At 26.9% G+C, this 25387-nt stretch overlaps 1 protein-coding gene across 6 annotated transcripts in view; it reads left to right on the top strand.

The window, feature by feature from the left end:
• LOC107447205 (roundabout homolog 1) overlaps positions 1–22373 on the top strand; it is a 118169-nt gene extending 95796 nt beyond the window's left edge. For 2 of the 6 annotated variants that reach the window (XM_043041426.2, XM_071183340.1), the window contains 15 exons: positions 237–358; positions 879–1104; positions 2119–2234; positions 3671–3842; positions 3953–4141; positions 4223–4250; positions 5574–5705; positions 7421–7556; positions 9090–9171; positions 11830–11904; positions 13152–13333; positions 15248–15590; positions 16847–16993; positions 19008–19199; positions 21695–22373. In XM_043041426.2, the coding sequence (XP_042897360.1) occupies positions 237–358; positions 879–1104; positions 2119–2234; positions 3671–3842; positions 3953–4141; positions 4223–4250; positions 5574–5705; positions 7421–7556; positions 9090–9171; positions 11830–11904; positions 13152–13333; positions 15248–15590; positions 16847–16993; positions 19008–19199; positions 21695–21741 (2189 nt within the window). In that variant the 3' untranslated portion in view covers positions 21742–22373. Of the gene's footprint in view, positions 1–236; positions 359–878; positions 1105–2118; positions 2235–3670; positions 3843–3952; positions 4142–4222; positions 4251–5573; positions 5706–7396; positions 7557–9089; positions 9172–11829; positions 11905–13151; positions 13334–15247; positions 15591–16846; positions 16994–19007; positions 19200–21694 lie in introns of all 6 variants that reach the window. The other 4 variants (XM_043041425.2, XM_043041430.2, XM_043041429.2 and 1 more) reach the window with 3 other exon arrangements.
• Positions 22374–25387: the final 3014 nt, after the last annotated feature.

Raw genomic sequence — 25387 nt, 5'->3', positions numbered from 1 at the left:
TTGTTGATATGTATTTCAGGCTTTTCATACATGTAATTCATATTGTATTATAGTGTGTACTGTTAAATGGTTCACTTCTGTTAAAACTGCTGGTAAAATATAAGATGAGAAAACTAAAAATTAACAATTTAGGATTCAAAATTAAAGTAAAAGAGTGATTTGTTGCTTAAAACTACATTTGTAGTTTTGATTCATTATGCTTCCAAGATTTTTATAATTGGTTTTCTTTATTTTAGGACATTCATCTGTTATTCCTAATTATAATTTAGCTGAAGCCCGGTCTCATTTGAGTGATATAGTAATATTTTTACAATCGGTAAATGCCATAAGCTCAACTGCTGTAAAGATGATGTGGAAAGTATGTGAAAACGATTTTATTACATTAAAACAACTCAATAGAAAAATTATTTTGAATAATGTTGAGAAATATTGCTTATTTCTTTACTTTTACATGACTTATTTAATATTCTATACTTCGTTTTTTAAAATCTAATGGAAAATTGCTTAATTTTAGTTTCTTAATTTTCCATCCAATATCAATATTTTTTTCTCAAGTCATAGTGAAGTAAAACTTTTAAAATCAGTTATCAGAATTAATTTTTATTAATAATTAATATAATAATTTTTTCCCATATTTTCTTGTTATAAAAATGTATAAATGTTATCTACCTTGCTTCTCTGTCTCTGAACTGTACTTTTGTTTGATATTTTTGTTTTTAATGATGGAACATGTTATTTTACCTTTTATATAAATAGTTATTTCTTAATCATAAGCAAATGTTGAGCATCTTTCGTTTCTTTACTATTTTGCTAAAATTGTTAAAAGCAACTAATATATATATATTCTCTTATGTCTTTTTTTTCTTCTGTTTCATTAGATACAAGGCTCTTCCGGTTTTATTGAAGGATTTTATATTAGGTTTCTTGATTTGGGAGGAGGATCTCAAAAATACAATATGGTTACTGTTTTGAATGCTGGGTCCACATCTTATGTATTATCAGATCTGAAGAAATTTGCCAAATACGAATTTTTCTTAGTTCCCTTTTATAAAAATGTTGAAGGTCCTCCAAGTAATTCAAAAATAGCTCAGACATTAGAAGATGGTAAGTCTTATTTTTCTTTCAGTCTGGTTTTCAAACAAACCTTATTTTTCTTATCAGAGTGTGAAGTTATCCTGATTTTCAAATAAAACTTTTTTTGTGCTATTTGTCCTGATTTTTATCTTGAACATCCTGATTTTTGTGTATTTTCAAAACATCCTCTTTTCTAAGAATATAATTGTGGATTTAAAGTAAAATTGTTTTGAAGCATTGAAATATTTTTAATACAATCTGTTTCAGTTAATAACGCTAGTAAAAATCGCAACATTTGATAGTTCAGGCTTATTGGCTGTCCACTATTTATATATACTGTTCAGGTATTTAGAAATTCATTCATTTTATTAAAAAGAAACTTACTGAAACAACTTATAAAATTTTTATAGGATGGAGTTATGTAGTTTCACAATTATTAATACATCTCTTTCATCTAATTTTAAAAGTAATTGATTGCAATCAACGATAGAGTAAATAGTTTAAATAGTGAATTACGGGATTATCCAATGAATTACTTTTGTACACTAATTTTAAACTGCATTTTCACTGTTTTTTACTAAGATTATTGAAATTCTACTTCAAAACTATTTGATTATTAAATTATTTTAGTTGATTACAGATTTTGATTAAATATTGGTCTGAAAGTATATTTACTTATTGTTACTGCAATAGCAGTGTAAAAACATTTTCGTGTATTGATCTCAAACTATTGTGGGTTTGTTAAGTGCTTCCTTAATAATATTATTCTGGAAACTGTAAAAACCTTCTGCTTTGAACAAAATAATTCGGAAATTAGAAATTATATATTTTATTATTATTTTGTAATAAGTTTTACTTTTTTTTACACAATTTATACTTTTTTAAATTGTAATATGCCTTTTTCATAAGTGATCCAATACATATATGCATACTGTACCGAAAATGTCCCAAATTGTTTCTTTGGTCCCATACGAGAGTATGAGAGGTATATTTTTTTCCAGAGGAAAATCATTTGTCCCTAATTTGTAAATGTCTTATTTATAGTTCCTTCTGCACCTCCAGTAAATTTACAAATGAAAGTTAATGGCCCTGGAAGTGCAACAGTGTCCTGGTCACCGCCACCACCACAACACCGTAATGGATTGATGCAAGGTTATCTAGTAAGTTTCATTTGGTATTGTAAATATATATATCATTTTAGTAAATATATTATTATGTTTAAAGCATAATCTTGGCTCATAAGACATGTTTATAATATATTTAGGACTATGTTTTATTAAAGTTGATACTGAATATATACAATTTGTTGCATTGTATTATTTGTTTGCATCAATTCTACTATATCATCTATTCATATTTTGCTATAAATTTAAATATACTTTTATCTTAAATTTGTAACTGTGATTTATCATTTTTTTTTAAATAGTTATCCAAGCATTTAGCACCATTTTTAATATATTTTTCTTTCATTGAAATTTTTAAAAATTCAGTTTTAGACGATTTGTTTTTAAATTTTTACCTTTTTTTGTAGATTTATCTGCAATTATTTAATTCTTGAAATCACATTGGCAAATCTTGTCCTTTAACTCAAATGGCTTTTTTTCCCTTATGCAAAAATTTTAACGCATCTTGAATGTTAAATACAGTTGTTAAATATCTCTTTAAATCTTAGTTGTTTATTAATTATTTTTCAAAGAATGAAATTTTTATTTAGCTTATTAAAATATTTAGAAAATAAGTTTAAACTGCACTCTTTTTTTTCCTAATATTCTTATGATAAATCTGTGATGATAATATTATGTGAGCTATCAATTCAGTAAATATTAATGCAGTTAACAGATACTTAATGAATAAATGTTTTACATTAATTATTCATAAACCTCTAATTTCTAGTAATTAATTAAAATGGCCATGTATTTGCTCAATACTAATTAGCTGTTCATTTGCCATTGGGAAACAAATTATTAAATAAATATTTTTCACTTTAAAAGTTTAAAAATTTAGTAACTTTCTACTTTTTTATTTTTTTATTGTCCTATCTTGGTAGTTTTCATTCTAGATTTTTTTTATTTATTTAATTATTTTTAACACAATCAAATAATATTAGTGTATACTACTTTGAAATCAAATTCATTTAGCTTGGTAATTTTACTAAAAAATTATATTGCTTAAAAAAAATTAACAACATCATTAACAAAAAAATTAAGTTGAGTACTAAAAAGTATCACAGAGTTAGTGCTTTTCCAACTTTAATTAAATTAATTTCAATGTTAATCTTGGTAATTGTTTAATTTTATGAAGTAATATTTGCTTGCATTGTTATTTTAATCAATATTCTCTTAACTTTTGTAAATTTATAATTTTTCTTTTATATCTATAAAATATTTAGTAGAGTGCTAAAAAGTATCAAAGAAGTTAGTGATTTTCCATTTTTGATTAAATTTATTTCAATATTTATCTAGTTTGGTTTAATAAAACAACATTTGCTTGTAGTGGTATTTTATTAAATATCCTCTTAGCTTTTGTAATTTGATGATTATTACAAAATTCCACTTCACAATAGTCTTTGATTCTATAAATAAAAAATATTTTTTAGATTAAAATTTTGGACAATTCATCTCATCTTCATTCGTTCATCAAAACTAATGCAACCACTACATCTGTTTCTCTAACAAATTTAACCGATGGAAGTATTTACAAAATACAAGCTGCTGCTTTTACAGCTGTTGGTACTGGTCCTTTTTCCCTACCAATTCAACCAAAGATAGGTATGTTCCAAGTCTTGTTTATTGATAACAATTCATTTAAAATTTGATTTATGACTTTAAAGAAAAAGATGATATCAATCAGACACTACATAAAAATTTGTTTTAATTAGATTTTGAAGCTGTTACATTTAATGAAAAACCTACATCTGCTGCTTCTGACATTGGAGATATTGTGCAACAGCCTTGGTTTATTGCTGTAGTTGGCGGCTTAATATTTATCCTTCTTTCTGCCTTTTTTGTTGGTCTTTTCATCCGTCGCCGAAAGGCATGGAAAAAGGAATTGCAAGCACATCTCTCTGGTAAGAAAATAAGATTAATTTTCTTTCTTTTTTTATTCAATGTATTCTGTTAATATTTTCTAAGTATTACTTTCATTTTAGGTCCCGTTCATAAACCTGAGGATGTTCGGTAAGTTATGATTTTTTTATATTATGTTATCTGAGTTGTAAGTTAAATATTTCCTATGCTTTTTATTAAGTGAAGTGTTTCTTTATGTAAGGTATCCATAAATCAACATATTTAAAAAAAATTATTATATTGATAGTTATGTAAGAATTTGATGTACTTACATGATTATATATTCATTTTTTGAAGCAAGCATAACATTTCTACATTATCATAAATATATTAGATTTAAAATGTATTGCATCAGTCTATAATATTTGGATGGCAAATATTGAGATAATTACTTTTTAAGAAGAAAAAAATGAATGCATTAAAATTAATAGAATTTGTTATGCTTGAATCTTTTTTCTTCCTTATGCTTTTTAAAAAAGTCAGAATGAAAATTTGCTTTTTCAGAAAACACACACACAAAAGTTGTTTTCTCAAAAAGTTTCTAAATCAGAAGATCATTTTAACCATCCAGTACTGTCACATATTTAATTAATTATTTTAATACAATGTTTCAGAAAAATATATACCATATAAAAAAAAACAAAGAGAAAGTAACATGATAAATATCTGCATTCAAATAGTGAAGAAAAAACCTGTTTTAAGTAACTGAAGAGCAAATGTTTAATTGTTAAATATATGTAGTGATAGTTTGAACATTTTTGAAAGTTTTTCTTACTATTTGCTTTAGTTAAATACGGGAGCAGCCTTCTACATAAGGGTCTTTATGGAGCTATCGTGGAAATAATAAATGAATATATAAATATGTTTGATGACATTTTCTTTACCAAAAGAAGAGAATTGCAATGTTTTAAAAATAATCATTTATTATTGTTGTGTAATTCTGTTATTTTGTTTATAATTTTTGAATAATTATTATCTTTTTAATATTTTCATTTGCAAAAATTAAATTATTTATACTTGTTTAGCCTATATTTAATGAGACTTCTTAGAAGATTTATTTTTTGTACAAACGATAGTGTTAGGATTTTTTGACAATGCTTGAAAGCATTTTTTATTAAAGCTTAAAAATTTTATGTGAGTTATATGTACTTAAATGTGTACATTTGTAATGTTAACACCTTTTAATTATTAGTTGTAGAAGTATTAGTTGTAGAAATTCGATATAAATTCAATTGTTACAAATTTTTAAGATAATCAAAATATTCTGTAGAAATTATATCCTAAATACTTTTATTATTAGTTTTAAAATATCACAATCAGCTTCAGATAGGTATAATTTGTTAGTTTTCTTACTCTCTGCATGGTATTATTACTTGGTGTTGGGTTGCTAATTACTAATCTTAGTAACTCTTCTTTCCTATTAACATTCAACAGTGTTGGCGTAAGCACTCGTGAAGCTCTTTGGATTAATCCAGCCTGGCATCCAACTCCTACTATGAAAAACTGCATGCCAGATAGTAAACTGCTAAATAATGTCCCTCCAGGAGTTGATCATAGCTACATAAGGTATGTCACTTAGTTTTAGCTGACTAAACCTTACTCATAACATTTTCTGCTTTAACTAACCATTTTTCTATTAATTAATCTGTCTTGTTTATTATGGTAATTTTTCGTTATCTCTTACATTTGTGAATGGCTATTTATAAAAAAATGTATTAATTTATTAATATGAGACATTCAGAAAAAAACTAGTATTGTCTTCCAATGGAAATTCAATCTAATTTGATTTACACTAATCGATAATTATAAATATTTATATGTGTATTTCAAAAATTGTTTTTTTTATTACTATGAATGTTTTAATTTCAAGATTTTGTAAACTTTTACCTTATATTGAAATTTCAATTACCACTATGAAAAACTGACTTAAATTACAAAGTAATTTTAATAAACTTTTATCCGTGTTTCTAAATTTTGGGGAGCATGTTCTAATGCTTACTAATATTGTGACAATCACATATCATTCATTCATAAACACATCTGGTATAATTCGAAGCCTTTTTATTTAACTAAGTTTGATTTTTCTGAATTGGTATATTTATTTTCTAGCTGAATTGGTATATTTATTTATATTGTATAGCTGATCTTTGATCACTTGAGAAAAAAAAATTTATTTTTTGTTGCAATATTTTGTAGCATAAAAGAGTTTCTTTTACCCATGTCAAGCATTTTAATATTTTTTCAAACCATCATTCCAATTAGAATTTTTTGCAGCAGGTTGAAGATTGGTTAGACAGGGGTCTGTCCAGGCCGAATTTACTACCGTTTAGCGGTACCTTCACAAATTCAACTTTAGGAAAAACGGTAGTTTCACAAATTCAATTTTAGGAAAAACGGTAGTTTCACAAAATACTTTTTCTTAAAATTTCATTTTTGTATCCCTTAAGAAACGATAAATCCATATTTTTGTGTTGATTTTTTAATATAATTTTTAATTTTTCACAAATTACGTCTAAATTTTCACAAAATAGGTACCTGTCAGAAAAACCTAGACAGACCCCTGTTAGATAACTTTAAAGTTGTAAGCTTGAGGTTGTCATCTTGTTTTTAGATCATTAAATTTTATGATATCTACTATATGCATACGTATATGTCAAAGATTAATTGTTTTTTTAATATTAGTAATATTGCTTATTTTTTAATGTAATTTGGAGTATTATTCTTATGAATTTAAACTCAAATATTTTTTAATTTTGTAAGTCACTGATTAATATAATTAGATATGTCTAGTTTCAAAATAATCTCTATATACCCTAAAGAATTTTGGGCTTAAGTAAAATATTTTTCTCTTAAAAGTTTTTTTAATTCAATCATAAAGCACTAAATTATTACGACAATTAGGGGGATAAATATGTAATCTTGGAGAGAATACTTGTTATAGTACATATTTTGTGGTATTCATTTTTCACTCCTGTAGATTCAGTTTATTTTAAAACTAATTGTATTATTTATTGCATTGTATTATTGTTTATGTGTAATTTAGCAAAGAAAAATAAACTTTTTAAACTGTTAAAAATAAACTACTTATTTTATTTTATTTTGTGGTATTCTTATTCTTGTGGTATTCAATTTTTAGATCGCGAAACAGGAATTCTTTTATAACTAGACATTCAGTGGAGTGAGCTAGATAATTTTTTTTTAATGTTTTATGTTATTGTCTGCATGTGTTGTAGTATTGTTTCAATTGTTATTTACAGCCTCTATTCCCCTTTTTTAAGCAGTGGTGGTGCTTCTGACTATGCGGAAGTGGATACACACAACATGACAACTTTTTACAAAAAAGAACTTCCTTGTGTTCCTGCTCCTTATGCTACTACTACTCTCATCAATCCATCTGCAAGACATCACAGTGGATCTGTAAGTAGCCTATTATGCAAACGCAAACTCTTCAGTTTTAAAGTGAAATTCCTATTGAATGTTATTTTTTAAATTATCAACATTTATGCTTGCTATGGTTATATACTTAAATACTGGATTTCAATCCAAATAACTCATTGTGAACTTATAAAAAAATAATATAATTATAAATGTAATGAAGCGTATTCTCTACTCACTTATATTGTTCAGGCTATTATTAATATTTTTTTACAGAATTTGTTATAATTTTTATTATGAATTTAATTTTTCCTTTTAAAACATGTGGGTTCCCCAGTTCTGTGATATTTTGAACAAAGTATTTTAAGTGATAATCAAATCTAATTTGGAATTATCTGCTGTGAAATGCCCAGTGTTTTCACTACAGCGCGAGAACGCAAGAATCTCACATATTTTTTTTCTTTTTTCGCATTAAAATATGATTACCGCGAGAAATTCGTGCATTCTATAAACCAATTTCCAAATTCGCGAATTTCTCGCATTTTGAAAAAAAATTTCTCACTGCGCCATTTAGAATAAAATCCGTTTCACTTTTCTTCCTGGATCTTTCATTATTTTCAACATCTGCCCCATCCCTATTTACCAGTATTGTTCAGAACCTTTAAGAACAACAGAACACCATCCCTCCGAACCTCTTTCAGAACGCATTTCACTGCAACCACGTGTTTACNAAGATGGACAAATACCTTGCTAAGGCGACATCTTCTACTCCATAACGGACAAATGAAAATTAAACAAATGTAGGTAGAAACGGTCAAAACGAAACAAATACGGATATTTTTCATCCAAATAAATATAATAACTGATGAAAAAGTAGATATAGAACATTTTCCATATGATGATGCAGCAAAAATATTCAATTAGAAGATGTTAAAAATGCATTATAATTAAAGAAATAATTTTTACCAAGTCTATTCGTGTTTTTTTTAATGTTTAGAAATCTCACTTAACTTTTTGAAATCTCACCCTGTTTTTTGAGAAAGGGTGAGAAATTCTCACCCATTTTTTTTTCTGTGATGAAAACACTGAATGCCTCTTTAATTAAAAAGTAAAAATATACTATGAGAGCTGTTTTTTTTTAATGATGTCTTATTAAAGAATAGTTTTTTAACTTTAAAAATCTAAATTTAATATAACCAGTAGCATTAAGTTCACACTTTTTGCCTAACTCCTTCAGTAAAAATATTCTGATATATTTTGAAATTGAATTGAACTGCTCAGTTTTTGTGAGAGTTTGAATCTGTCTTCTAAATCTTTGAAATTGTTTTTTTTTTTTTTTTTAATGTATGCTTTTAATTTTTAATTTGCTTATTCTGTAATAATTTTGCAAATTATATACAAAAATTTATCTTAATTTTACAAATTTTCAATAATTTAAATTCAAATAATATTGATCCTTCTATGGCCAATCTTCTTTTCAGTTCAGTAGCAGTCCGCAACTGTTTATTTAATCTGTAATATAGTATTTTCAGTGTATTTTCACATAAATATAAGTTTAATTTTTTGTACCTTTAGGTCCATGATGGTAAAAGCAGTGGCTCTGAAGTAAGCAAAAAATCTGATAAGATGTATGATATGGAAGCTCGTTTGATAGAAGGTATTTTAATGCTAATCTCATCGTTTTTTGTTTAAATTGATGAGTTTTAAAGAATAACAACAATTCAAGAATGTGATATAATGAACATATTAGATATATTGTATTTGTTTCTTATTAGTAAATAAATATTATAGTATATTTAGCATGCCAGTGTTAGGCATTAAATAGTTTATCTGCTTGTTCTATAAATGATAAAGGTAAACCAGATTTCACAAAGTAACATCTATAGTTAACGTAATAGAATGCATAATTTTCTTTTTTCTTCTTACATTTTCAACTTTTGAATTTAATTCAAAGTATATGAATACAGTGTTATAACACTACTTATATCAACAGTTACAAAATTGTTCAAAAATTGCCAATGCAGCAAGTTATACTCTGTTTAATGATTTATCTACGAATTTAATTCTTTTTCGCTTATTTTAAAAATATTTAAGTGTTATACTGCAATTTATTGAGAAAATATTGCTTTAAAACCCACTGTTTTGGTTTGCGTCATTTACGTATTTTAACCATTTAACTGCTCATTATTATCGTTTAAATATTTTTATTATTATTATAACGTTTACTATTATCAAAGTTGTGTCGGGATAGCCTGGTTGGTGGAGCACTGGGCCCATGTATAAAGAGTTCGTGGGTTAGATCCCCGTCAGCCGAAGACCCCCGTGTAGTAAATGGTGGCTGATGCATGTTAAATCTGTCGAGTCACAAAGTCCTCCATGTTCCCATATCAAATCATACTTCATGATTCAGGAGTTTCCTTGTCTTCTGGATTGGTTCAAAATTACAAGGCTACAAAGTTGAGCATTAGTAGTCGGAAACCCAAAATTTGGTCGGCTGTTCAACAACGGATATATTATCGAAGTTCAAAATTTTTTTCAAATTTTTTTTTCTTCTTTTAGTAATAATTTTTCTTTCTTATTTTATACATTCATTCATCTTCAATGAAAATGGAGTCTTTTAGTATTTTTGACTTTCAAATTTCTTTTTTCTTAAATTTTTTTTTTATTAATTTTATGTAAAATCGTATATTATTGTAATAAGTATAGATACTCCATAAACATAAATATTTAAATAAACAATTTTTTTGCTTTTTTTATTTCATAATTTTTTGTTTTTGAATGTTTTTATGAATGCAGGGTTAGTATGAATGTTTTTTTTTGTTTTTGAATGTTTTTTTAAATGCAGGGTTAGTATGTAGTTGTCCTGATATTTCTGATTTTCCTAAATCAATAAATCTGTCCTTATTTGTCCTGATCTACCTTCTTTTTTTTGTTTGTTTGTTGGTTTAGAACATATTATTTAGATAAATGCACGACTTTTTTTTTTTTTTTTTTTAATTATTCATTTCATTTGGGTTTTTTTTTCCATAATTTCTATTACTAAAAAGAAATATGAAAAACTAGCTTTATCAATGTCAAAACTGGTATAAATTCAAAAAATGAAATTTCAAATGAAAAGAAGTTAGTGTGAGAAACTGAACGAATTCTTCATCTTACCCTTTTCTTCAGAAGAACAAATTATTGCTGAATAAGTAACGGAATGAAAATTTTCTTAATTTATCCCACACTTTTTACAGAATCATTTTCTTTTTTTTTATAATTTCACACCTCTTTTCATTGTAAGTCAGTAACAGGCACTTGACCCCAAGGTCATACACAGCAAGTGTTTCACACACAGACTATTGAAGAAGAGCAAATTTTTTAAAGAAATAAAGCCTTTCTTTCACATAAACAGTTCTGAAGTTATAAGAGGGACAGACAAACTCTTCATTTAATTAGTATAGATGATGTAACTTAATAATTCTTGAAAAGTGTAAACATACACTAGTTCAAATTAAGGGATTGTTTTCTATAGACTTATAATCTTGCAACAAGAAACTCAGCAATTTTTCAATTGTCAAAATTTGTCTGATTGCTTATTAGAAAATGATAAACTTATAAAAAATTTTAGTAGTATTTTTTTTTTTTAATCTTGTCTATTAAATTTCAGGAAAAGTAATGTTTTCATTTCATTTGTTGCAAAATCAAAAGTGCTATTAAATATCAATTTACTTTAATAATGGTTTGATTTCTTAGTTTTTTTTATTTTGATTTTGATCATCTTTTTCCCAAATCACTATATATTATGTTTTCTATCATTTGTTTATTTTTGGTTACATTTATTCCTAAGCATGTAGATTATATATGATTAAGTTTTGAAGTAATTTATTCTATTAAATAACTATAATTATCAGTTTTCTTTTAAACTTGTTTCAATCTATCTTCACCTTTAAGAATCTTTTTTCAAAGTCACGAAAATTCAGGTTCTTAGATTTCTTACAGTATGTACGCACCATTTTTTGAAATTATTTTGATAAACTTGTTCCCATCTTAATTTTTTATTTGAAGCGTTGAGTGTTGTCCGTGTTTTATATGTTGGAGAGAATTAAATATGCAGCATTAAATAAAATTTTCAAAACTGTAGTAAACATTTTTTTAGCCTCCCCTTCTTAAAAATAATTTAGTACATATTGCACTAAAAATTGTTCTGATTTTTTATTTTTTTGTTAAATGTTGTCGTGATAATTATTTTGAACCACTATGAAGCTCATGACTGTTATTATTGATTATTTTAATGTGGTGGTAACAAATCATAACATCTGTATGCTTCTTCCAGATTGTGTTACAGAGCAACTTCTTGATGCAAGAAATGTGATAAGCCCCTCTAGTGATTCTGGCAGTTATACTACAGGTATTTAATTAACAGGCAATATAACAGTACAGGCAGTTATACTCCATTCAGCACATTTTATTGAGTTGATTTTTTAATAAATGCATTTTAGAGACTGAGTGTTTTTTTTTTCTCCTTTTGAAAATTCTATTTTTTACTTTAAACATAATTTCTTAACTTAAAAAGTTTTAATTTAAAATTACAGTTATGACTGCATATTTTCCAGTATAAATTTTTTTTTATTGTTTATATTTTAAATTATAAGCTACTTTTCTCACATAGGATGCTTAGTCAATTATGTGTTGATTTACATCGGAAATTTGTCATGTAGTCAAAACATAAAAACCCCGTGGCAGAATCGCGGCGACATTGTCGCAGAATTTTACTGAGTTCTCACAGAAAGACTTTTCTTTTGATAAGTGAAAATTTTTGGTTTGCTTTTCATTAGAAATTTGAATCGCGCATTTAAATAATCACTTTTTGAAGCCCTCAATTAATGCCGACATCGTAAATCCATTTTGATTATATTTTCAGCAGTTATTGACATTGATTTTCACATGGCTTTTAGATGTCTGGATATATTTCAGATAGGCGATATGGGAAATTCGAAATGCTCATTTGATCATTTACTTTTTAAGGCAATTTTAAGGCAATTTCAATTTTTTGGATTATTATTGCTTTTGATTTCCACATTGTTTTTAAAACCCGATATATTGTTTTCATACAATATTATTTTCTACCGCAATCAAATCTGGAAGTGAAACATTGCATTTGAGTAACACCGACACTTTTCTGAAGAATCTGATTCGCGTGATTTCATCGTTGATTTTTTTTCCCGTTGATCACTGCTGCAGATTTCATTATGTTTAATTATTTTTTTAATGATAATTTGCAAAATGCGACAAAGGAAATAATTAGTGCGCCCCCAACAAAATACGAGAATATTGCCCATAATATTAGAATTAAAAAAAAATATTACACATTCGATTAAAAAAGTACATTGTTTTTTTGTTTTTGTAAACACAGCGTTTTTGTTACCTTTAATTAGTAACATACATCTTTGTTATTATTGAATGTACATTGCTGAAAGATATTAGTGCTATAGAGTTTTGTCGCAGAAAGCCCGAAAAAATTCTGCCACTGGGCATAAAAATAATTAGTCATAAATTTAGTCAACTTATTTAATATACTATTCTATCTTTTTTGTTAATTTTTTCGTATGCTTTAACTGTTTATTTCATCCAAGCCTCTCTTGTTCTTTTATACAGATGAGTATGGCCTGCCAATACGGAGAAAAAGACTGAGATCAGGTCAAAAGGGAAGTGTCCTTAATTGGATGGAGTTTATTCCTCCTCCTCCTGATCATCCTCCTAGTGAAAGAAACTCTCCGATACATGATATAACCTCATGTCACAGAAATCCTTACCTTCTACGAAATATTCATTCCCAGGTAAATAATTTTCCACCAATTATTTTGAAACTACTATTTAGGTGTTCCATCCTCTCTTGCTCGAAACTGCCCTCTTTTGAGGTAGTTCGTAATGATTGTCGGTTTTCAATTTCAACTTTTAAAAATAAAGAATTTTGCTGTATTAGAAATTTAGCTTATAGCTTGCATCAAGAGAGAAATAAGAAAATAATTTCATTGGGTCAAATCGAAACTAAACTAAAATTCCTCAAAAGAGTAATTGATAATAAATAAAAGAGATAGAGAAAGAAAATGTCTGATGCACAAAATTACATTTCAAACAGAAACACACCATTCAAGTCCCCTAATTGAACATAGACTGAAAGTAGTACCCAATTTACAATAGTTTTTGAATAAACATTAATATGTTAAACATAAAGTTAAATCAATTTACCTTGATTTTGCTTGTTATTTATTGTAGCATCAGAGTGCTTTTCATAACTATTGTATTTTGCTGTATGTGCGGTTTATTTAGATATAAATTAACTATATTTTGTTTTTGTTTGCTATACTTCTATAGTTTGAATTGGAAAAAAAAATTATTCTAAAATTCGTTATACTTTAAATTAGAAAAGTACAAGATAGAAATATTTTTTAAAATTTTAAGGTCTTCGCAGAAAAATATTTTTAAAAAATCTCTAAAATTGTTGCATGAAAATCAACATACTCATCTAAAAAGTTAATCAGATATCATGTTGATTTTCATGCAAGAGTACCATATTCTCTTTAGATGTAAATGTAAATTATCTAAAATTATCTGCATATTATTAACTGCACCTGACTTTTAGGACCATAAGTCCTGAACACCTGGAATAAAAAATCTAAGTCTCTTGTAGCTCATCATATATACAAAATGAATTCCAAAAATAAAATAAATGGATTTCTACATTTTAATGAACTGCTTAATTTAAACATTTAAAAGCTATTAAAATAAAATTGCTTTCATGTTATAATAGAAGGGAAATGTATTGTATTGTTCCTTTTAATGAAAAGGGTCATACTAAAGAGTGTAGACAGTATTATTTTTTCAGAAACTATAAAATAATATTGTTTATAATGCAAAAACGTTTTAACTACAGTCAAGCGATTATACTTTGGTCTGACACAAACCAAAAAAAAGTTGTCAATTTTTGTACAGAAGAACAAAGCAAGACATAGGGATAATTTTGAGCTTAAAAAAATAGTTTGTACCCTATTTAAGAGTATTTTGCATGGGAAAAAATATAAAGATTTTTTAAAAGAAAAAAAGAAGAAATGTTTAAAATAAAATATTTTTTTATATTATTTAAAATTAAATAAGACCATAAAACAAAATAATAATAAAAAAAGGATATAATCTCATCATTAGTTCACACAATTATATCTGCAAAAAAAAAGTGCTTTAGTTCTATATGCTTGCAGCTTATGTGCAATAATTAGAACTTATTATTGTCTTCTTAATTTTCTCTGTTTTCTCTCTTTTGTTTTATTCTTTTTGTCTTTATTCTGTTTTATATTTGCTAGTTAGAAGTATCATTTCATTAGCAGATTCTTTAGCAAGGAAATGTGTCTAACTAGTGAATTTATATGCAATTTCTGTTAAATTAAATGAGTGATCTAAAGAAGTTTCTAGCAAGGGTTACTTAGGTCCAAAATTTTAAAAATACGTAAAAGAGAGGATATTTTTTTTAAAAATTATATTGTTTATTTCTTTATACTTTATTAATTGGTTATACCAAATTTGAATGTTTAAAGACTATTTATTATATTTTTTATTAATGAATATGCAAGTCAAAACACAATAAAATAGCTCAGATGGTAAATAAATAATAATCTCTTACTCTTCAGTCTCTTTTAATGATGCAGTTTGTTTTTAATCTGGTAAATATTAATGTATAATTATAAATTTTTATTTAGCCTCCTCTAGATAACTCTTCAAATTTAAGTCAATCACCCCAAGTCTGTAGAAGTCTGCAATCCTCAGCACTTGCAAGGCATAATCCCTCATTTCCTTTGTCTCACAGCCTAAATCGGGAGCAAGATGAGGGGAAGAGAAATCCCACCCCACCCTCATCGATGGGCAATCGACATCCTATAGTAAATAGTCACATACCAATTAAACAATCCTACAGTTCTAGTCCAGGTATTGACAGGGGTATACAGTCTTCCCTGTTGTCCCTAGCAAGTGATCCTTGTCCAGGGATGAAGAAACTGAGCCAAGACCGGGGGTGTAAGGCTAACTCATTACGCAATAATCAAGGTGAGCTACTTACGTATAATATGACACACTTTTTATTTCTCTTTCTTTTTATGCTCAGATATCAGATATATGGGTAGGGAGAGTCAGCATAGTTGCAATAAAAATATTTTTTAATCTCAGGTCTCCACAATCCTTGTATTTTAAGAAATTTGTGTAAAATAATGTTTCTCTTTTTTTTTTTTTTTTTACGAAACCTTAGCCTGCCTGAAGGGTTGTATGTGTTAATATCTAATAAATTTCATGGAATATACATTAAAAAAGGGCTTTAGCTTTGTATTGCTCAAATAAGAGCCGCATAAAATTGCTACTTATTTGTGTGAGACCCATATAAATAGGGTGAAATTCTCCAGTACTGTCATGCACAGTTATTGTTCGTAGGTCAGTAAGAAATCATATATAAAAATGCTCTAAAATGGCAAACATAATTTTTTATTCTGGAATAATGTATTGAAGTACTAAATTTTGCAATTGCTTACATTTCGTATATTTTTTTTGTTTTTTTGTAAATAAATTCCAAAATTATTGGTAATTTTTTACAGCATCAACTTGCAGATTTTTGCTTAACTAAATTATTGGCAAGTTGTTAGATTAAATTTTATTATATTGTTAAATGTGCTGATATTCTAACAAGCTTATATAATCTACATGTGTATTCATTCAACATTATAACAAATAACATACATAATAACAAATAAAGGTTTTAATTTATAAAGTTGTGAATGTGAGATTCTCTGCTCAAATATGGTAGTATATAATGTATCAAACAAATATGTAACCATTTTCAATACTTTGATAGGATACCTCTTTCGATGTGTTTAGTTACCAATAAAATTAAATCATTTCCTTGTCTATCGATGTATGATCATTATTAGTGCAACCTATAACTATATTTTATGCTTTTATCAGTGCTACCTAATAGCATTTGTGCTTGCATGGTAGTCATGCAAATACCTATTAAGTCTACAAAACTGATATCCTACTTAAAAATTAACTGTAAAATTAATTTTGTTAAGAAAGATTATAAATCCAATCTTTAAACCATTGTTATCATGCTTTACTAACTACATTTTTGCTTAAATTAATTTATGATATTAATTCATACAAATTCATATTAAAATTCATTTCATAACAAATAAGCATTATTTTCATATTTTTTAACAATTAACTAAATAAATATTAGAAATCATCAAAGTAGCTTAATTTTAAACTTCAAATAAACTTTTTATATTCTAAAAATACATTTTTTTTGTATATAGGTGTAGTCTATCATCAACTGCAGCCTGAACCAATAACTCAAGAGAGAATGAGACTCTATGACAATGTGATGCAAACTATTCAGTCTGGAGCAGCTCATTCTCCAGTATCTAGTATTCATGAAGACGAAGGCTATGCTCCTGGTCACTGTAAGATTCTTTTTCTTTCTTTTTTTTTTCTATTTCTGCTCTCCAAATTTAAATGAATTGGTTTGGTTGATTTTAACAATAAACTTTAACAGGGTGCATAGCGTTTTTAAAAAGTGCTTAAAGGTGCTTATTTTCGTTTTTTAAAAGCTTTTAAAGGTGCTTTTTTCCATGGTTGTTTTTAAAAAGTGCTTAATTTTCCTTTTTCCGAAATGTGATATTTTTCTTTACCATGTTGATTTTCGCCACAAATTATGCAAAAAGACATTGTCCAATTCAACATTTTCACAATTTATTCAACCCCAAATATATTTTTGCGTACCTTTGGTCTGTAGTGTATGAAAATACCATTTGTTTTAAATGTTTGATGAAATACTTGCTGGTCCCCGCTTGTTTTTACTGAGCTGGATTCAGTGGTAAGTATTTTTGTCTCTCATGTGCAACTGCTGCATTTCGCAAGTGATTCTCAATTTCAGACTTCATTTTCCGCCCTCTATAATAGAATTGAAATATCTCTCGAATTTTTGCTGATTACGGGGACCAATTAAACATTGTCAATTTTTTTTTCTCTATTAGCGATAGAAAATTTAACTTATCTTGTTAATTTCATCGTTTGTGACGCGCCATCATCTTCGTCCCTCCATTGTCAAAAACTTGCCAACCCTGACTGATTATGATATTTTTTCAAAGTGCTTAAAAATATTTTTGAGTGCTTGAAAAGTGCTTAAAAGGTGCTTATTTTTTGTTCAAATATTTGGCTATGCACCCTGTTTAACAATTTTCCGTTTAATTTTATGTTATTATTGCTTTAAGATTAATATTTAAATACTGATACATAAATATATAAATCATAATAATTATATTAAAATAAAAACCACAGTTTCTAGGAGGAGAAATTGCTGCTTTATATTCGTACTTTGTGTTATTGTTTTATTTTATGTGCAAATTCTATTGACGCAATGGACTTAAAATCTAGTGCAATAATTATTTTACTGTTCGCATTATTGAAATAGAAATATTTTGTTTCTTTGCCATTGATCAACGTGTCTTTTTTTCTTTTTTTAAAAAGTCTTGCAGTCACATTTAATCTAAATTAAGCAAGTTAGTAAATTTAAAAATAACTGACCAAAGAAAAAGGAATAAATTTTAAAAGAAATCTTAAAAAGGAATAAATTTGACATATAATGAAAAAAAAAAGGATTCTGCTCTTGTAGTAATTTTACTTATGAACTCATTGGTTGTAGCATCACAACTTTTGCAAAAGTTTGATTACAATATAAGCAATCATATTAGTCCTCTAATTCCAGAAGAAAATTTTTAATTTTTAAGCTAGGCCATTCTGACTAAAATATAAGTGAATACTAATAAGGATAGACAATTCTATATTAAGGAGTTAATTTTATTTTATAACCGTCGTTGAACAGCCAACCCATTATTTTTTTTTGGTTCACGATTACTAATGTTCGACTCTGTAGCCTGGTAATTTAAACCCAATCCAGAAGACAAGGGAATTCCTGGATCAAATAGTGGGAGAAGTTTTGCCTTCATGAAGTATATGGCACTAATCTGCATTTGTGCTACATGGAGAAGAAAACCACAAAAACCTTCCAGGGTTAGCCTAACGGCAAGGGGCCTCTAACCCCTGATCCGTCTACCACTAAGGATATTTTACGTCAGCACTGTGGTTGGTATAAGCCGGATGCAAAATTTGTATTGACCAGCGATAGTTTGGGATTCGAACCCGATTCACCTCATTGGAAGGCTAACTCTCTTTCTCCTGAGCCATTACGGCTCTTAGGAGTTAATTAATATTAAAGAGCTTGCTATTGTTCTAATGCAATGTCAAATAGTCAGCAAAATAGATAGATTGAAAAATTAAATATATTTTAGTTTGAAAAATTAAATATATTTAAGTTTGAAAAATTAAATATATTTTAGTTAGAGAAATTAAATATATTTTAATTTGCTGAATTTAGTCTTTATGAAAAGTTCATAATTTTTTTATTTCTTCATACAGGTCCTGCTCCTTCCTGGACCAGTGTAACAGACAGGAGTAGTGCCTCTAGTGTACGGTCTAGTGTAGCTAGTTCATCAGATGGATCAGTTTATACTGATTCTGATTTTGCCAATGTGGTTGCAAAGGCTGCACAGAACACTGGTTTCCACTTATTCAAACCAGTTTCTTTGTCATCTCAACCGTCCAAACTAGGTATTTTTTTTAACGTTGAATTCTCATTATCATTTCTCTAGAAAGTTTGCATGATAATTTACAAACTTCCTATTTTAATATCTTTTAAAAGTTAGTTGTAAGTTATTTTTAATTGTCAATTTACTTATGTGTTGCCTTTACAGAAGTAGTTGCTTTTAAATATTCTGATTCTGGGCAAAATAGTATAGAAATTTCTGTTCTTAATGCTACTTTCCTATTAAATTACTAGTGAAAAAAAATTTCTGTTGCAGGAATGCCACAAACTATTGATCAGAAATTTAAAACTTTTTTTTAATTATTTTTAAATTTCTAAATAATGCCTAATTTTATTTTATTTTAATTTCCTGTCTTCTTTTTAAAAAAAATGCCTGCCTTCTTTAAAAAAACTTTATTAAAATTCCTTCATTAACTCAATATTTTTCCTTGCAAATGTTTTAAATTAAAAGTTTTATTTTTTTCATAATTAATTGTTAAATATGAAATCAAACGTGAATTGAAAAAAAAATTTTTTTTAGAGCAGAAGGAGATTGGGTCTTGTTTATGAAAATTGTTTTGCATGTACTTAATGCAGTTTAGTAAATGAATGTGCTTTTTTAATTATCTTTTCTATTTTCCAATTATACTAAATCAGAAATTTAATTAAATTACTGGTGATTCTGCTAGTTTAGACCCTGACTGCTGAGTAATTCCATGACAATTTTGAATCTCAGAATGTTAGTCATCTTTCAGTGATATTTTTAATCAATTCAACCACATTTTTTAAACTAATTTGATGGCATGTGCATTCTGTTAACTACTCAACACTATAAACTTAACATATCTCTTTGTGGGTCTCAGCCGTTTTCTTGCCTTTATAAAAATAAAAAAGTAAAATGTTTCAAAAATGTACTTTTTGTACCATGTGTTAAGACTGACAGCTGTAAGCAAAATTACAGGGAATTTGTTTAGAAACCTAAAAGTCTCAATTGCAAAATCTCACAAGAAGCCATTCTAACTGTAACAAAATAAAATAAAGATGAAAACAAAACATCTGCTGACGCAAAACGAAATTGCTTTTTTGTCAATCCAATAAATGGTTTTCGAAAATTTGTTTTATTTGCATATAGTATGTTTACTCAAAAACAATATTTTATTTAGCAATACAAAACAATTCAGTTTTAAAAAAAAGCATATATAGGGTGTTCTGTAATCACATGGCTTATTAAATGTATTTAATTTTGGAACCTTATCAGAAACAAAGTTAGAATTTTCTACATATTAAGAATCTTGAAATATTATTGAAACAAGAAAAAAACAATATATTGTAAAAAACTTGCTAAATTACTTTCGAAGAAAGTGAGATTCAAGACAAAAGGCAAATATCAAAAACACCTTTATATATCATTTGACAGTCAAATTAATTTTAATATTTTTAATACCTCCTTCCGTATTATTCCGATTTGTTTAATAATTTTTATGTATTTTTTTGGTCAAATATTAATTTACCAACTCTTATGTATATATAATTTTGACTGGAATTCCAAAAGTATGTATTGAGAGTTGTAATTTCTAGTCATCCTTTATCTTGTGTGATTTTGATATCATTTATTACTTCAACGTAATAGAATTACAGAAAAATGTTAAACGAACAGTTAAGATTTTAAATTTTCATTGAATGTTTTTAATTAGAACCACATCTTTTGCACCCAGAATATTTATTGAATGTAATTTTTCACAATTTATACCTTCCTACTATGCACACTATTACCTATTTGTTAATCAATTCAGGATTACGAGCACATATGCTAAATGACATGATTCTCCCTTCATGACTCATAGTATCATATATATGAGACCAGCCCTGCTGAATTCAGAAGCCTATGATCACGCAAATTTGATTTCAATTTAGAAAGTTTTATTTCAATTTTTAAACACTCTAGATGGTAACTGAACTGTGCTAATTTCAAATAATGTCTTACAAACGTTGAATATAATAAGCAGTTTCAGTTTTTATTTTACCTTATTTAATCATTAAGCAACTGCTTGTGTTTGGTTCTTTCTAGAGTATTAGGATTGAGAGATTTACTGTGTTTTTGTTTCTATTTTGACTAAGTTGGAAAAGATTGGACTACTTATTACTTTATGTGGATGTTAATTTGGGTTTGCTTTATAGTATTTTGTTTACAAGTTGCTAGATGGTTTTTTCTTCCAGTTTTGAAATTGTTTTTTATATATCAGTTAAGTTTTATTACAGTATATTCAGGTATTATCAATGATAATAAAATGTAAATTTCGTGTTAATAATTGGAGTAATGATTTCGTATGAAATTTTAAGTGAAATTAGGCTTAATGGGAACTATTACCCGGTTGTGTGTGTGCGTACATGTACTCTCAGAACATAAGGGCCTGTGGAATCTCCCCTTTTGCCAGTCCTGAACTGGTTAAAGTTATGTTTTTTTTTTAATATTTATACTGCTGGCGTTGAAATTAAAATGTCTTTATGTTTTTATTTCTAGAACCTGCTTCTCCTTCATCACTCCTAAGTCCTGTACATAATTGTTGATTTTGTGAAATAATACGAAATGGAAATGTCTCCATGCAACTCTTTCTTCCCATTTAGTGAAAATAGTAATAATTATAAAGAAAAAACAAACTGTCAGCTTCCTACATCTGTCAGTCATCATTTGCATTATACTGTGTACAAACCATAGAATTATAGCAAAGACATTTTATTACCTCTGCTTAAGCAAAGTGTCTGAGAGAGTCAAGAACTATTTCATTCAAAAACTTATTGTTTAAAAATAGTTGTATGTTCTTTATCTCTTTGATGCATTGTTTCTATAAAATTATTTTCAATTTGTACTTCGTTACATTTTTTGTGAATTGTTGAAATTACCGTGCATTACATTTGAGGACTAGAAATGGAAAACGATCTAAATCTAAAAAAGAAAATTCTTCAAGAAAACCAAAAAAGGAAAAGTGGTACTTTGGGTGTTCTCCATTTCACTCCTTTGGGTTACATATTTAACTACGACCAACAACTTAGGACATTCTCCACTTTGTTTAGCTTGCTCTTTTTGGACATTTTTCTATTAAAAAACTTTTTTTTTTCATATTTTTTGGTACTTAGGTTATTTTCCATTTCTAGTCGTCAATTATCCGAATTTCCTTTTCCTTTTTTAAAAAAAAGAAAAAGATGTTTTCTATTTATTTTTTTGAAGTTATGCTTTAGGGATGCATAATCAACTCCTACATCCCAAAAGTCTAGTGTGAAGCTTTATAAATTGGACCCTGAATAATTTAAAATAAAAAAGTACTTCATTTATATTCATTCATTTGCATTGATATTATATTATTTTGATTTATTTACATTAAATACTTATTTTTTTAATCTTTAGCTGAGTTAGGAAATTGGTAATTCATATGTAAACAAGTAAAAAATTTGAAAACTGTTTTCTACGCGAATGATTAAAATATATGTTATAATGTAATAAGGTTTGATTAAATGTTTCTAAACCATTCTTAACATTTCAATTTTTTCTATGAAAAAAAAGTTTTTTTTAATTTCAATTTTAGACTTAACCTAATTTTAATATGACAGCATTTGTATGCTATATATTTTGTAAGAAACTGATTTTTCTTACTAGCAGATTTTTTATACTCCAATTATAAAATCCTATTTGCAGAATTAGCTGCTAAATTTTTATGTCCCTATCTCAGAACTCAGGCATTTTAAACCTTTTTTCCCATATCTTGTATTTTTAAGAGCAATTTAGATATATTTTCAAGATGATTCTAAAGTAATTGCTTCTCTTTATTTCATATAACATATGTGTATAGAACATATTATTCTAAACCAATTGTTTTTAAAATGTCAATCCTGATCTCATAATTATTGTGACATTTTTAGTACTTACATCAGCTTTGGGGTGGAATTTTTGTGCTTAGTGATTTTATTTGTTGCATATACAACAAATTATTTAACTAAATAAATTCACACAGGTTTTTCATAATATACTCTTACTATTTAAGCGTAAACCTAATGAATACTTGAAAGGAAAGAAAAAAGTAGTTTGTTCATAAATATTAATACATCATTATTTTTTGTCTTTTATTTCTACTTGCTGGTTCACATGAAGAAAGTAAAATAAGAGAATTGTATGTAACAATTAAGTATGTTAAAAGATTTTCTGTAGTTTAATAACCGAAGTACTTATAATTATTGACGCATGCATTTTAAGCATGATTTTCAACGAAAGAAAAACTAAAATAATAAAAGAAACTATTTTGCTGTCTTAATTTATTTAAAGGAGTTTGTTAACGAACAAGGGAAATACACATCTGTAAAATTCCTGTTAAAACGAAATGAATCTTAAATTAAATAGTACATGATTAAAATACTTTAAAATTAGCCATTTTTAACATGACAGTAAAATAAGTACTATTTAAGTTTCAGTTCATTTGCTTTTAAACTAATATTATCACCAGCTTTTGTGGATTTATGGATTGACACTTAGGCTGTCTGCATACTATCAGAGAGGTTGGAGGGGAGGGGGTTACTTTTAAATTGTTATTTTTCAATTTAAATAGTTTTGTTTACAAAATTACTTTTTTTAAAAATTCATTTAAATTAAAAAGTAATAATTTGCAAATGAAGTAACACATACTAAATAGTTATCCTCTTTTTTAGAACAAAAATCTAGATGAGATTAAGATATCACTGTTGGGATACCCCCTTTACTTCTCTAGTAAAAGGCGGAAAGCATAATCTTAATGTCACAAATCCACATCAGCAGGAAGATTTTCTTAGTTAAAGAAAATAAACTGGAACTTAAAAGAAGCATATTTTACCCATGGGGCAGAAGCAGGGGGAAAAAAATTTTCTGTCCTATGTTTTCAACAATGCTCTTTAATTTAAGCCTATTTTTGTTTTAATAGAAATTTTACAGGTGCTCTGGCAAGCAATATGATAAAAATTATTTTATAGGATTTATTTCTTTTACATATTGTATTCATAATCTGGGAAAATATAATGTGAGCTATTCACAATTCAGCCTTTCATATTTTATAGTGTTGAAATATAAATTGTGTTTATTGTCAATATGAGTAACCTTTAATGCTTGTGAATAATTTTTGATACGTTTTATATTTTTGAGTTAGATATTTATCAAAAATTCAACTTAAAGTATGTACTTTGGAAACTTTTTCAGCCTTTACTGATCAGAAATTTTTCTGAAATTCATTTTGTAAAAATTTACATTCAATCTATCTGTACCAATTTGAACTTAGTGTGTGTATTCTTTTGCTTACAACTAAATGGGTGCCAAAGTCTTCAGTTGCTGGCCCACTTGCCATATTTGAGTCATGTAAATGCAAAACAAACTTGTAAATAGAATGTAATTTATTTTTGTAATTTATTGTACAGAAGTTTTATAAAGTTTTTTTTCTAGATGAATTCAAATGTGTCTTTATTATCATTGTATAAAAATCACATCGAATTTATTTGAATTTATAATGGAAAAAATTTGTTTTACAATCAGTTAAAAATAATAAGATTGGGCTAATTTTTATGCTTGCTTATAATTATGCAATTTCATTATTCCTTAATACATCCTATAATATTATTTAAGGAAAGGAGAAATTCTTAGTAATCTGCTTACACTAATAAAGGGGATCCTTCCTAGGTCTCATTATTATTAATATATCTTATTTACATTTCTTTTAACAATTTAATTATTAAATTATAAATGTTTAAATTAATGAATTTGAAAATTTTTGACATTAACAAATGTGAATTGCAAGATTAACATTGAAACTTTTAACATAATAATATTAACAACCATTATGGAAAACTTTTATTTTCAATCTATTTTTGTATTATTCTGTTCTCCGTAATTTTATTTAAGGATGATATTGATGACAAATATAAAATTGCGCTTCTTGTCTGTTCACTTAATGTGAAAAGGCAAGTAAATTCGTAATTCAAGTACTGTAAAAAAAAGCCTTGTGTGCCTAGTAAGGTAAGGCATCATCGATGAACGAATATTAAAGATACATCAAATATGTTGAAACTGTTACCATTTCTCAACAGATTACGAGTTGAAGTCCATTTTCTAAAATCTGCAATTGAATAGAGGGAAAAAATGGGACATTTGTTCTCTTATTCACCACATACTCCTCCCTTTTTCAATTATATCATCATAGTTATT

Source organism: Parasteatoda tepidariorum, chromosome 7 (assembly GCF_043381705.1).
Source record: "Parasteatoda tepidariorum isolate YZ-2023 chromosome 7, CAS_Ptep_4.0, whole genome shotgun sequence".
Taxonomy (NCBI): Eukaryota; Metazoa; Arthropoda; class Arachnida; order Araneae; family Theridiidae; genus Parasteatoda; species Parasteatoda tepidariorum.
Note: the sequence above shows the minus strand (reverse complement) of the source record. Positions and strands in the feature narration are given on the sequence as shown.